We start from the raw sequence: 15,884 nt of genomic DNA, 5'->3' as shown, positions 1-15,884 counted from the left end.
CTTTTTGAGCAGATAGTTGGTGTTATATATTAATCTAATAGAATAAATAATTCATTTAATTTTCATAACATTTTGAGGGCCAATAAAAAACTAACTGCTAAATAGCTACCAGGCTAAACTTTTTAGCTTGATTTTTATTGGCCCGCAGCACTTTTTAAAGACAAAACAAACACATCCCAGATTAAAACAAAAAACTATAAACAAATGTAACTGGCCCAATTCCCCCTAAAAATGGGACCTGAAAACCAAAATGGCCTGCGACCTATGCGTCTTATTGGTCTTTGATGACTTCCGTGCATCCATGTGTACTAATTCCTTTTGAGATACGTTACGTTTTCAAGTGTGCTAATGCCCTCAAAAGCATTTTAGTTACAGGTATATAACAATAACATTAGTAAAGACTAGCAATAATAAGAAATGTAATATATTAAGGGGGTTATATTAGCTGAGGCAAGCTTATCATAGAGAACAATTTGTATGCGAGGCAATTCAAAGTGCTTTAAAGAGGCATATATTACAAGATAGTGATAGTGTTTCTTCACCTGGCCCCTCTGTACTCAGCCATGATTGATGATGGGGGATGTGGGTAATCGGGGTATTGTTTTTAACCTTGTGTTGTATTTATTTTATGTATGACAAGCGCCCATCAAAGAAGCAGAAAATGTCCAGGTTATAGTATTTTTTTCAAACTACAACGTCAATATTTACAATAATATGCACCATTTTCTAATAATTTTTGAGCAATGCAATGATTTTGTGTTGATGTTCCAAAAAAGGCAACAATATTTACAATAATGTGCACCATTTTCTAATAAATTTTGAGCTATGCAATGATTTTGTGTTGACGTTCCAAAAAAAGGCAATAGTATTAACAACTACAAGAGGAAATTCCTGAAGGTGGAATGGTTTGAATGGGTTGAAGAATGTGGGAATTGTGGAAGTTTGAAAAATGGGCAATTCATTTTGAATGGGGAAAATGCAACAAAAAAAAAAGAAGGAATTATGGGAAATCCGGGATTTTTTTTTTTTAGAATTGTTAAAGTAAAGCACACAATTCCTGAACAGGCTGAATATTTTGAAGTTGGAACGGTTTTAATCAGATGAAAAATGTGGGCGTTGTGGAACTTTGAAGAATGTCCCATTGATTTCAATGCAAATTTCTGAAAAAATATTTAATTTCGGCAAAAGCGGGAATTTTTTTTTAAAATGGTGAAAAACTTGAATGGTCTGAGTGAGTTGAAATGGTTAGTGTTAAAAATTTTCAAATCGGTCGAGAAATGTTGTAGTAGTCACATGTTGAATTGAGAAATGGTATTACGGAATTCCTGGAATTACGGGAAAACCGGGAATTTTTCCAGTTCAAAAAACAACATATTTTTTGTCCTAATTAAGAGGAATGTTTTGATGGTGGAATGGTTGAAATGCGTAGAAAAATTTGGAAGGAGTAGTCGCCAGAAAAAAGGGTGGAAATAGGGCTTTGGAAAACCAGGAATTCTGGAAAATCCTGGAATTTTTTTTAACTTGGAAAAAGAGTAGTTTGAATTTCCAGGATTGGGATAGGGTTGAATAAGTTGAAAAATGTTGAAAAGGTGGAAGTTTGAAAAATGGCCAATTCATTTTGAATGGGAAAAATGTCCCGGAAAACCTGGAATTCTGGGAATTTTTGGAATTTGTCAAGGGAAAGCCCACGATTCCCGAATAGGCTGAACAGTTTGAAGTTGGAACGGTTTGAATCGGGTGAAAAATGTGGAAGGTAGAGCGCGCCAAAATCTGGAGAGGAAGAAAAAGTTGAATAATACATAGATGAAATCCTGGAATTTTTTTGAACTTGGAAAAAGAGTACCGGTAGTTTGAATTTCCAGGATGGTGAAGTGTGTTGAAGGTGGATAGGGTTGAATAGGTTGAAAAATGTGGAAATGGTGGAAGTTTGAAAAATGGCCAATTCATTTTGAATGGGAAAAATGTCCCGGAAAACCTGGAATTCTGGGAAATCTGGGGATTTTTGGAATTTGTCAAGGGAAAGCCTGTGATTCCCGAATAGGCTGAACAGTTTGAAGTTGGAGCGGTTTGAATCGGGTGAAGAAGAAGAAAACGTTGAATAATAAATAGATGAATTTTGGTGTAGAAAACCTTTAAGCATTCACACAATCATGTGCACCATTTTCTAATCATGTTTGAGCTGTGCAATGATTTTGTGTTGACGTTCCAAATAAGGCAATAAGGGCGGGGCGTGTGCAACTTTCAGACACCTTTGGTAGTTTAGACCACGCCCCCCGCGCTCTGATTGGCTGCTCCCGCGCTTATAGAGCCTAAAACTGCGAGTGAGTGAGAACCTTTCGACCTGTCTTCTTACCGGAGGTGACCCAAATGGACGGGAATATTACTTTAAAAGTACATACAACAACTTTGTCGACTTATTTAATTCTTTAAAAAAAAAAGAAAAAAGACTCCTACCGTGAAAGTCTCCGAAGCTCCCAGAGATGAGCAGTCCCGATGCGGGCTACGCCAGCGACGATCAGAACCAGGCAAGGTGCGCGATGTCAGTCATGATGCCTGGGATGGGACACTGCCAGTGGGCAGACCCCCTCGGGGCCCTCGGGGAGTCCAAAGTCAAGAGCGAGCCGTGCGTCGTCGCCGCCGCCAACACCAACACCACCACCACCACCGGCTCCTGCGGTGCTGCTGCGGCCGGCGGAGGGAACCAGAGTCGCGGCAAGAGCGAGCCGAGGATCCGCCGGCCCATGAACGCCTTCATGGTGTGGGCCAAGGACGAGCGCAAGAGGCTGGCCCAGCAGAACCCAGACCTGCACAACGCAGAACTCAGCAAAATGTTGGGTAAGTTATTCAAAACACTTTTAGTCATCATTCATACACTTTGTTGCACTTTTTTTTTTAAAAGCCTGACGTCATTCATATTTCACCGTGCACTGCTCTGGTTAGCTTTCGTTTATTGTCACAATTATTGACTTCAATACATATTTAATGCTGGAAATATGGCAATTATATACTCAAACATAATGGTCTTATAGAGTGAGTTCGTCATTTCAAAATAAATTATCTAAAAATCACATGTGCTCTAATATAATCATATTTTTGCATCTAAATTGTATTTATTGGTTGTGGTTTTCATTTATTCATAATTATATATATATATATATATAGTCGAGGTTTCTGTGGCTTATCCGTTATACAGTGCTCAATACCGGGGTAGAGCGGAATATACGTTAGGTCAGGGAAAAACACAAGAGGCTATTTCATCCCTACAAGCCTGTTTTGCAGGTTTCCTTGCTCGTCAGGGGATTTTATAATATATATATATATATTATATAAAATCCCCTGATAAGCAGGGAAACCTGCGAAACAGGCTTGAAGGGATGATATAGCCTCTTGTGTTTTTTCTTGACCTAACATATATTCAGGAAAAACACAAGAGGCTATATCATCCCTACAAGCCTGTTTCACAGGTTTCCTAGCTCGTCAGGGGATTTTATAATATATATATACATTATATAAAATCCCCTGACAAGCAGGGAAACCTATATACTTTAGGTCAGGAAAAAACACGAGGCTATATCATCCCTACAAGCCTGTTTCGCAGGTTTCCTAGCTCGTCAGGGGATTTTATAATATATATACTGTATATATTATATAAAATCCCCTGACAAGCAGGGAAACCTATATACTTTAGGTCAGGAAAAAACACGAGGCTATATCATCCCTACAAGCCTGTTTCGCAGGTTTCCCTGCTTGTCAGGGGATTTTATATAATATATATTATAAAATCCCCTGACGAGCAAGGAAACCTGCAAAACAGGCTTGTAGGGATGATATAGCCTCTTGTGTTTTTTCTGACCTAACGTGTGTGTGTATATATATATATATATATATATATATATATATATATATATATATATATATATATATATATATATATATATATATATATATATATATATATATATATATATATATATATATATATATATATATATATATATATATATCTCAGGGGTGTCAAACTCATTTTAGATCGGGGGCCACATGGAGAAAAATCTACTCCCAAGTGGGCCGGACTGGTAAAATCACGGCACGATAACTTAAAAATAAAGACAACTTCAGATTGTTTTCTTTGTCTAAAAAGAGAACAAGCACATTCTGAAAATGTACAAATCATAATGTTTCTTTTACACTTACATGTTGCGGTTAATAGTATTCTTCGTTATTTATACTTCCTGAGTAAATTATGTGATAATGTTCATCTGTCAACTCATTGGTGTAAATTTTCAATCTATCAAGATGAAAAAATATCAAAATCAAATTTACAGGATGTTATTTGTGTAGTTTGATGATTTTCCTCGACTGATGTACTAACATCATGTGGTTTATTTTGTACATATGTAGCATCATCTACAAAGATACAAAGAATTGCTATTGCAACATCTAGTGGACACATTTAGAACAGCTGTTTCTTTCATTCAAAAATGTCAGGTGAATTTTTATACTTAGCAAACTCATCCTGCAGGCCGGATAAAACCTGTTCGCGGGCCGTACGTTTGACACCTTGGTTTATTGTCACAATTATTGACTTCAATACGTATTTAATGCTGGAAATATGGCAATTATATACTCAAACATCGGCATAATGGTCTTATAGAGTGTGTTCGCCATTTCAAATAAATGTTATTTAAAAATCACATGTGCTCTAATAAAATCATATTTTTGCATCTAAATTGTATTTATTGGTTGTGGTTTTAATTTATTCATAATGATATATTTCTCTTTACAACCTGTTTATTAATATAATAGTTTTTCTACTTGCTCAACAATAAATAGTCCAAGTGAGGTATTAATAAATGTAGGAAGAGAGATAGTCTTATTAAGCGTATTAATAATGGCCCCTGGCTACGTTTATCATCTGACTGTCTTTGGACCCGCAGGCAAGTCGTGGAAGTCCCTCCCCGTGGTGGACAAGCAGCCCTTCGTGGAGGAGGCGGAGCGCCTGCGCGTGCAGCACATGCAGGACCACCCCAACTACAAGTACCGGCCCCGCAGGCGCAAGCAGGTGAAGAGGATCAAGCGGCTGGACTCCAGCTTCCTGCTCCACGGGGGGTCCGAGCACCAGGCCCCCTCGGTGCCCGGGGACGCCCTAGGGCTGGGCTACCACGAGCACGGCTTCCAGCTGCCGCAGCAGCCCCTGGGCCACTACCACCGCCCGGACGCCCAGGCCCTGGCGGGCGGCTACGAGAGCTACAGCCTCCCCACGCCGGACACCTCGCCGCTGGACGCCGTGGAGTCCGACTCCATGTTCTTCCCCGCCCAGGAGGACTGCCACATGATGTACGCCGCCTACCACTCGCAGGTTGCCGAGTACCAGCACCAGGAGCCCCTCGCCGCCCACCACGCTAGCACCCTCCTCCAGCGCCACCCCGCCTCCGCTCCGGAGCAGCCCCCGTCCTACATGGGGTGCCCCACCCCCCTGCAGGCCATGTACTACAGCCAGGCAAAGCGCCACCCGGGCGCGGGTCAGCTCTCCCCACCGCCCGACTGCCACCCTCACGACAACGTGGAGCACATGCAACACTCGGAGCTGCTGGCCGAGGTGGACCGCAGCGAGTTTGAGCAGTATTTAAGCTCCGCCTCCTCCTCCGGCCGGGCCGACTTGGCGGCCTTGGCGTACGGGCCCCACGAGGGCGGCGGGCAGGGACCCGAGAGCCTGACGTCGTCCATGTTGTCGGACGCCAGCACCACCATCTACTACTGCAGCTACAACAACTCCTAAGGCCGCTGCTCATGTTTTTGATCTTCTCACTACTGAACCAAAAGTGTCGGAACATTTTTTTTTTTGCTGTCTCGCAGGGATATGAAGTCATTTTGTGATGTTAAATATTGTACAGTCACTATTTTTAAGTCAGTTTTTTATACTTTTGCACTTTTGACAAATAAATTTGTACAAACTAAACAACACTCGTCCTCTTCAAGTCTTTGTTTGCAACATTTTGATTGCATTTCCAGCAACAAAACAAGCAGATTTCTATGAGACAAAATGGTTGTATTTTGGTGCAGACCAGCTGCAAAATGAGCGGCTTTGCATTCACTTTGCACCGTTATGGCCCGCTTGCATCGGGGCCAATAGGAACAGTGACCAGGGGTCGGCAGTAACGTGCTTCCCACGCCCCACGGCGACTATAAATAGTAGCGGTGCACAAAAAAGTCGATTTACATCTGAATTACGATTCTAAATCGTTAAAAATTTTCAAAAATCAATTAAAAAAAAAAGTATAACATTTTTCAAAAGTATTTTTTTATAAGAATAATTTTTTTAAATACATTTAAAGCCAACTCCATGCAACTAGAAAAAGGTTCTCTAACCTGTTTTAAAAAAACATTTATTATAATTATTATACTGTACCAAATAATAAATGGCGAGTTTGAATCCATTCTGAATCGAAGCGTCACCCCAGGAATCGGAATCTGATCGAATCGTTAGGTGTCCGAAAATTCACAAGCCTAATAAATAGTATAATTTGTCTATACAATCGTTATAAGTACACCTCTGCATAACATTGAAGGAAGAAAAAAATATATAGATCAACTTACAATAAAAAATAACTATTAACATTGTTTTATGGTTCTTAACAGAAAAGATTTAAAGTGCATTAATTTGCCTAAAATTTAAGAAAATAATTGTTTAAACCATGGGTGTCAAACTCTGGCCCGCGGGCCAAATTTGGCCCGCCGTGTAATATCACTTGGCCCTTGAGGCGATATCAAATTAACACTAAAGCTGGCCCTCCGATCCTACCGGGAGTCTTCCAAACGCCAGCCAAACGAGTGCTGGCCCAGTCACATAACATGTGCGGCTTCTGCATGCACACACATTAGAATGCAACGCATACTTCATCAACAGCGATACAGGTTACACTGAGGGTGTCCGAATAAAAAACTTTAACACTGTTAGAAATATACGCCACATTGTGAATCCACACCAAACCAGAACCCTTTGCAGCACTAACTCTTCCGGGACGCTACAAGGTGTGTGTGTGTGGGGGGGAGGTTTGGTGGTAGCGGGAGTGTATTTTGTAGCGTCCCGGAAGAGTTAGTACTGCAAAGGATTCTGGGTATTTGTTCTGTTGTGTTTATGTTGTGTTACGGTGCGGATGTTCTCACGAAATGTGTTTGTCATTCTTGTTTTGTGTGGATTCACAGTGTGGCGCATATTTCTAACAGTGTTAAAGTTTTTTATACTGGCACCCTCAGTGTAACCTGTATCGCTGTTGATGAAGTATGCATTGCATTCGCTCGTGTGTGCGTACAGAAGCCGCACATATCTTGTGACTGAGTCTGAACGATGTTAGAATGGATGAAAAGCGGACGTGACGATAGCTCGTAGAGTACGTTAAAGGTTCATTTGTTTAACCTTGGCCCGCGGCTTTGTTCAGTTTTAAATTTTGGCCCACTATGTATTTGAGTTTGACACCCCTGGTTTGAACTGTCAACATTTTTTGACCAACCTTTAATGCTAAGTTATTTAATTAAAGTAAAAAAAAAAAAAATCATTTAAATTAATCTGCAACATTAACAGTATATAAAATGATAAATAAATGATAAATGGGTTATACTTGTATAGCGCTTTTCTACCTTCAAGGTACTCAAAGCGCTTTGACAGTATTTCCACATTCACCCATTCACACACACATTCACACACTGATGGCGGGAGCTGCCATGCAAGGCGCTAACCAGCAGCCATCAGGAGCAAGGGTGAAGTGTCTTGCCCAAGGACACAACGGACGTGACTAGGATGGTAGAAGGTGGGGATTGAACCCCAGTAACCAGCAACCCTCCGATTGCTGGCATGGACACTCTACCAACTTAACCACGCCGTCCCCCCAAAACACTTGAACCAACAAACCAAAAATGAACCAAACAATTTGTGCATATACATATATATATATATATATATATATATATATATATATATATATATATATATATATATATATATATATATATATATATATATATATATATATATATATATATATATATATATATATATGTGTATATATATATATATATATATGTGTGTTTGTATATATGTAGATGTATGTATAAATATATGTATATAATTATTAAAAGTTAAAGTTAAAGTACCAATGATTGTCACACACACTAGGTGTGGCGAAATTATTCTCTGCCTTTGACCCATCACCCTTGATCAACCCCTGGGAGGTGAGGGGAGCAGTGAGCAGCAGCGGTGGCCGCGCCCGGGAATCATTTTTGGTGATTTAACCCCCAATTCCAACCCTTGATGTTGAGTGCCAAGCAGGGAGGTAACGGGTCCCATTTTTTATAGTCTTTGGTATGACTCGCCTGGGGTTTGAACTCACGACCTACCGATCTCATATGTATATATGTATGTATGTGTGTGTATGTATGTGTGTAATATATATATATATATATATATATATATATATATATATATATATATATATATATATATATATATATATATATATATATATACATACATACATATACCTGTATGTACACACATATATGAACATATATACATACATAAACCCATACATACAAACATATATATATATATACCGGTATATATTTTTTTTACATGTATTTATATACACTACCGTTCAAAAGTTTGGGGTCACATTGAAATGTCCTTATTTTTAAGGAAAAGCACTGTACTTTTCAATGAAGATAACGTTAAACTAGTCTTAACTTTAAAGAAATACACTCTATACATTGCTAATGTGGTAAATGACTATTCTAGCTGCAAATGTCTGGTTTTTGGTGCAATATCTACATAGGTGTATAGAGGCCCATTTCCAGCAACTATCACTCCAGTGTTCTAATGGTACAATGTGTTTGCTCATTGGCTCAAAAGATAATTGATGATTAGAAAACCCTTGTGCAATCATGTTCACACATCTGAAAATAGTTTAACTCGTTACAGAAGCTACAAAACTGACCTTCCTTTCAGCAGATTGAGTTTCTGGAGCATCACATTTGTGGGGTCAATTAAACGCTCAAAATGGCCAGAAAAAGAGAACTTTCATCTGAAACTCGACAGTCTATTCTTGTTCTTAGAAATGAAGGCTATTCCACAAAATTGTTTGGGTGACCCCAAACTTTTGAACGGTAGTGTATATATGAATATATATATATTTTTTACATATTTACATATATATATATATATATATATATATATATATATATATATATATATATATATATATATATATATATTCGTAAGTGTACATAACCATAAACAAATACACATATACATATATATGTATATATAATCGTAAGTGTACATAACCATAAACAAATACACATATATATGTATATATACATATAAATATACATACACACATATATACATATAAATATATATACATACATATATAAATATATATGTACATATATATATATAATCGTAAGTGTACATAACCATAAACAAATACACATACAGTACATATATATGTATATATATATATAAATATATATACACACATATATATGTATATATACATATAGATATATATACACACATACAGTATATACATACATATATATGTACATATATATACACATATATATGTATATATACACATATATATGTGGATATATCTACACACACACACACTAATGGATAAAATGAGCATGTTTTGTCATGCACACCTTTTCGAAGCATGATACTGATAAAGCACCCTGATTTAAAGTAACAGTATTCTTACTTGAGTACAATTTTTAGCTCCTCTAACGACCTGTGATCCAGCAGACGGGGCTGTTGTGAAAACGAGTGACGATTTCAATCAAACGTGTTCAGGATAATTTGGCGCTCACTTTTCCATAAACACTTCCCAGGGCCCGCTTCAGGGATGTTTTTTACGCATTCGTGGTTTGTTTTCCCCTGCTCAATGTGCCGCCCCAGCCTCTCACCTGGAAGCTCCCTGAATCGGGTCTTCCCACAGCTGAGGGGCCGGGGAGGGGGGGGGGGCGGTGACCCGGCTTCCTGGCCCGGATGGTTCTAGAGGTAATCATGTGTGTGTGAGTTACACACCAGCGCCGTGTTTTCTCAGCACGAGAGGGCAGTTTACGCAGCGGACATCCTGTCTGTACATGATGTGGAGTCCATTAACGTCCACGCTGGGTCTGTTTAACAATGGCGACGCTTTAGCCTGTGTGCTTTTAATCGCCAGAAAAGGAAGATTTAATATTTCGGTGGAAACAATCAATTATATCCCCCGAGCATACGCCATACAAGAGATGCATCCAAAAATGACAAATTTAGCCCTCCTACTTAGGGTTGCTATGATATGTTGTTATGTACCAAGCATAATTAAAGACCTCACTTTATTGTTTTGTTCAGCATTAGTTTTGCTTTTTTCCACATTGCTGAAAAATAAAACCACACAAATAAACATTTTGTTGTCCAACAGCATCAATGAAAACTAAACTGGTTTAAATGTAACTTAGATATTGGGTTTCACTATGTAAAGCGCTTTGAGTCACTAGAGAAAAAGCACTATATAAATATATAAATATAATTCACTTCACTAAACATTTTTTATCTATAAAAAAGTAGAGATGTCCGATAATATCGGCCTGCCGATAAATGCTTTAAAATGTAATGTCGGGAATTATCGGTATCGTTTTTTTTATTATCGGTATAATTATTTTATTTTTTTTTTTAAATTAAATCAACATACAAAACACAAGATACATTTACAATTAGTGCACCAAACCAAAAATTCACATTCATTCACACAAAAGGGTTGTTTCTTTCTGTTATTGATATTCTGGTTCCTACATTATATATCAATACATATCAATACAGTCTGCAAGGGATACAGTCCGTAAGCTGGTCCACTAATAGTACTAACCTTTAACAGTTAATTCTACACATTTTCATTAATTAAATTTTTTTTGTAACTGTTTTTACATTGTTTTACTTTCTTTTTTATTCAAGAAAATGTTTTTCATTTATTTATCTTATTTTATTTTATTAATTAAAAAAAAAAGGACCTTATCTTCACCATACCTGGTTGTCCAAATTAGGCATAATAATGTGTTAATTCCACGACTGTATATATCGGTATCGGTTGATATCGGTATCGGTAATTAAAGAGTTGGACAATATCGGAATATCTGCAAAAAGCCATTATCGGACATCCCCATAAAAAAGGCTGAATTTGTGATGGAGGTCTTGTACTGGTTCTCATAGGCCTGGGCAATAAATCAATGCTAATACATTGCACTTATTATACCAAGGTCCGATTAGCAAAGATATATGATGACATATCTGTGTTATGTGATCGTGTCAACAGGCTACAGCTCATTTAATACATATGTTTTGGCTCTGCCCATCCCTTTGCAGCTATTGGACGAAAATGTATAGCACTTTGTCTGAGGTCACTGGTGAAAAGAGTGAACTGAATCCTCTAAGTCAGGGGTGTCCAAACTTTTTCCACTTAGGGCAGCACATGGAAAAATTAAAGCCTGCGGGGGCCATTTTGATAGTTTTCATTTTCAAATCATAACAAAATATATGGATTTGGGTTTTTTTTTACCTTTGGGGCTCCCGGGGACCATAAAGGGTCTAAGTCATTAAAATGTTAAAAACAAGTCAAATTATTTTGTTATTTTTTTAATTTAACCCTTACAGTAAAGCTCTACAGTATATCAACTTCAGGTTGATATAAAATTTAAAAAACCAAAAAGGTTTTATGCCTTTTCTGTCAAGACAACTTAGTTTTTTATAATAAAACTGAAATATGCAGTATTTGCCCCACTGCCCAAACCTTCAGAAAGCAATGTTTGATGTGAAGTAATAAAGGCCTTAAAAACGTCAATAATGCAAGACACCATTGATATTAATTCATTGTTATTTTTGAGTAATCACAGTGAAAAGATAAATAAAATCCCATCCATCCATCCATTTTCTACTGCTTATTCCCTATCCCATTAAATATATTTAGGATACAAAAGGTGCCCCACTCATAAAGTGATACATTTGTATTAGGCTTTTTTTACTTTCAACACTTAAGTTACGAGATCAACTTCAGATATATCTGTCAATTTTACGTTTGAACTAATATTTTGTTTGTTTTATGCTCTTTTGTCAAAGAAAACAATGCTTTTGTATGGCAACCACACAATATATGCAATATTTTCCACATAAAACATTTTAAGGTGAAATATTTGAAATAATTGGAGCCTTGAATAGATCAATAATTCATTATAACATTGATTTTTTTTTTGTTGAGCAATGGCAAAAAAAGAAAAATAAAGATAGACAAAAGAAAAAAAAACCTCATTCTACTTTTTTTAATGTTTATTTTTTATTTTTGCAACAGCATTTCCAGAATGTGTGGCGGGCCGGTAAACAATTAGCTGCGGGCCGCAAATGGCCCCCGGGCCGCACTTTGGACACCCCTGCTCTAAGTGGACTATTTGGGGTAGCACCTCAGTCATCTACCATCAACAAATCCAAAAAGAATATTGTAGATAGATAGATAGATAGATAGATAGATAGATAGATAGATAGTACTTTATTGATTCCTTCAGGAGAGTTCCCTCAGGAAAATTAAAATTCCAGCAGCAGTGTACAGAATTGAGATCGAATTTAAAAAGTAAATAATGCGGGTATAAATGGAAACAAAAAAGAAAAATATTACAATAAGAATACAAATAAAAAGCAACAATGAGAATAAAAATATAACAGTAAAATAAGAATATAACAAGAGAAACTAGGCAGTAGTGACCATGTTATGAAACAGTGTCACTAGACCATGATAATAATAATATAATAATAATAAAGTAATAATAATAATAATAAAGTAGCATTCACTACTTTATTGGCTACAACACTCATTGTTTTAAATTGGAGGGCCACGGCGCCTCCTTGCCAGACCCAAATTGAAAATGATTACCGTATTTTTCGGACTATAACTCGCAGTTTTTTTCATAGTTTGGCCGGGGGTGTGACTTATACTCAGGAGCGACTTATGTGTGAAATTATTAAGACATAAGCGTAAAATATAAAATAATATTATTTAGCTCATTCACGTAAGAGACTAGACGTATAAGATTTCATGGGATTTAGCGATTAGGAGTGACAGACTGTTTGGTAAACGTATAGCATGTTCTATATGTTATAGTTATTTGAATGACTCTTACCATAATATGTTACGTTAACATACCAGGCACGTTCTCAGTTGTTTATTTATGCCACATATAACGTACACTTATTCAGCCTGTTGTTCACTATTCTTTATTTATTTTAAATTGCCTTTCAAATGTCTATTCTTGGTGTTGGGTTTTATCAAATAAATTTCCCCCAAAAATGCAACTTTATTATGCATTTTCGGCAGGTGCGACTTATACTCCGGTGCGACTTATACTCGGAAAAATACGGTAGGCTGACATTAAGAGGTTGTTCTGTGAATTTTCAAGAACTGCGCGGTGCTTTTCTGAGATGTGTAGGAAAAACTGATCTCCAAAATTAACCGCGATTGAAACACAATAGAAATGTGGGGGGTTGGTGAGCCTTTTGTGTGATTGTTGGCCGTTGTATCTCTCTAGGGCAGGGGTGGCCAACACGGTTACACTGAGGGCCACATCGCAGTTATGGCTGCCCTAAGAGGGCCGCTTGTAACCATATCAATCAATCAATCAATGTTTATTTATATAGCCCTAAATCACAAGTGTCTCAAAGGGCTGCACAAGCCACAACGACATCCGCGGTACAGAGCCCACATAAGGGCAAAGAATACTTTCCCCAGTGGGACGTCGATGTGAATGACTATGAGAAACCTTGGAGAGGACCGCATATGTGGGTAAACCCCCCCCCCCCCATGAATATAAATGTATAAGAATTCACCTCAAGATATTATAAAATAAACTGCTGTGCTTTTGATTAGTATATTTGTATTACATACACTGTAAAAAAATTTTAAATAATAATAATTTGGTAAAAAATTGTAAAAAAAAAATTACAATTTACGATGCTTTTTACAGCATATTACTGTATATGGAAAAACGGTACTATAGTTGTTTTTTTTTACTGTAAAATCCTGGCAACTGAGCTACCAGTTTTTTTTTTACTGTAAAATCTATTGTCATTTCTACAGTGTACAATTTGATGAATAACTTGCTTTGATATAACTCAGGCAGATATTTATTTTGTTTTCATTTTAAAAAGTTTGAGCTACCATACCTAAATTTAATCGGTTTACTTTGAAATTTATTTTACACAAAGTCCTATTCATACCTGTTCTAAAAAAGAACCCACTATATAAAAAAATTAATTTTGCTACAAATACGATGTAGTGTATGCACTGACATCTTTTATCAAATACAATAAAAATGTGTTATGAATCATCTGTCTTTTGTATCCATTGGTTTCTTTAAAAATAGGGGGAAAATATTAGAAAAAATTGTAAATACAATTTTTTGTGAGAAAAAGGAGATTTTATTTTAGACCATATTGCCCAGGCCTAGGTTCTAATAAACTACATCAGGGGTGTCCAAATTGGGGCCCGCCAGCATCTTTACTTTAAAAAGGAATCTGACCGGCGGGGTGCTTATAGCTTCATTTTAAATAGCTGACAGTCTAAATGCTGCAAATATACCGCCATCTTGAGGTGAGTAAACATGAGTAAATGTGAGTCAATCAGGTCAATGACCATGAATTTTACACTGTAAAGTACACAGCACAGCATTTACCTATATACCCCAATCCAAACAAGCTTTCCCACTCATGGCGCAAACTGCAGCCAACACAAAAAGTCAACACACATGGTCACACATTACACAACCTGCTCACTGAACTGTGTGGATATTTTTTTTTGTTAAAGGACAATACAATACAATACACAAACACCCACTTGAATCTACTTCAATGTATGATGGGAAAAATGCAAAACATTCTTTTTCCACACTTATCCATGTTTGGCGCATTTTAGCATCTTGATATTTCCGATTGATTACACAGACCTAAAGAAGGTATCGAACTTTTTACATAGTATATATTATGATATATATGTATATATATATATATATATATATATATATATATATATATATATATATAAATATATATATATATATATATATATATATATATATATATATATATATATATATATATATATATATATAATATATATATATATAATTATTATAGATGTCCGATAATATCAGACTGCCGATATTATCGGCCGATAAATGCTTTAAAATGTAATATCGGAAATTATCGGTATCGGTTTCAAAAAGTAAAATGTATGACTTTTTAAAACGCCGCTGTGTACACGGACGTAGGGAGAAGTACAGAGCGCCAATAAACCTTAAAGGCACTGCCTTTGCGTGCCGGCCCAGTCACATAATATCTACGGCTTTTCACACACACGAGTGAATGCAACGCATACTTGGTCAACAGCCATACAGGTCACACTGAGGGTGACCGTATAAACAACTTTAACACTGTTACAAATATGCGGCACACTGTGAACCCACACCAAACAAGAATGACAAACACATTTCGGGAGAACATCCCCACCGTAACACAACATAAACACAACAGAACAAATACCCAGAACCCCTTGCAGCACTAACTCTTCCGGGACACTACAATATACAACCCCCCCCCTCAACCCCGCTGACCTCAACCTCCTCATGCTCTCTCAGGGAGACCATGTCCCAAATTTCAAGCTGCTGTTTAGAGGCATGTTAAACAAAATAATGCACTTTGTGACTTCAATAATAAATAGGGCAGTGCCATGTTGGCATTTTTTTCCATAACTTGAGTTGATTTATTTTGGAAAACCTTGTTACATTGTTTAATGCATCCAGCGGGGCTT

The 15,884-nt window shown here is 37.0% G+C and overlaps 1 protein-coding gene across 1 annotated transcript; it reads left to right on the top strand.

Moving 5' to 3' along the window:
* Positions 1-2,319: 2,319 nt before the first annotated feature.
* On the top strand, positions 2,320-5,931 carry sox17 (SRY-box transcription factor 17). Its single transcript, XM_062021960.1, has 2 exons — positions 2,320-2,835; positions 4,938-5,931. Exons 1-2 carry the CDS (start codon positions 2,481-2,483, stop codon positions 5,777-5,779), a joined length of 1,197 nt encoding a protein of 398 aa, XP_061877944.1. The 5' UTR covers positions 2,320-2,480; the 3' UTR covers positions 5,780-5,931.
* Positions 5,932-15,884: the final 9,953 nt, after the last annotated feature.

The sequence above is a fragment of the Entelurus aequoreus genome, linkage group LG15 (genome assembly GCF_033978785.1).
Source record: "Entelurus aequoreus isolate RoL-2023_Sb linkage group LG15, RoL_Eaeq_v1.1, whole genome shotgun sequence".
In the NCBI taxonomy this organism is placed as follows: Eukaryota; Metazoa; Chordata; class Actinopteri; order Syngnathiformes; family Syngnathidae; genus Entelurus; species Entelurus aequoreus.
This window is presented reverse-complemented; position numbering and strand designations above follow the sequence as displayed.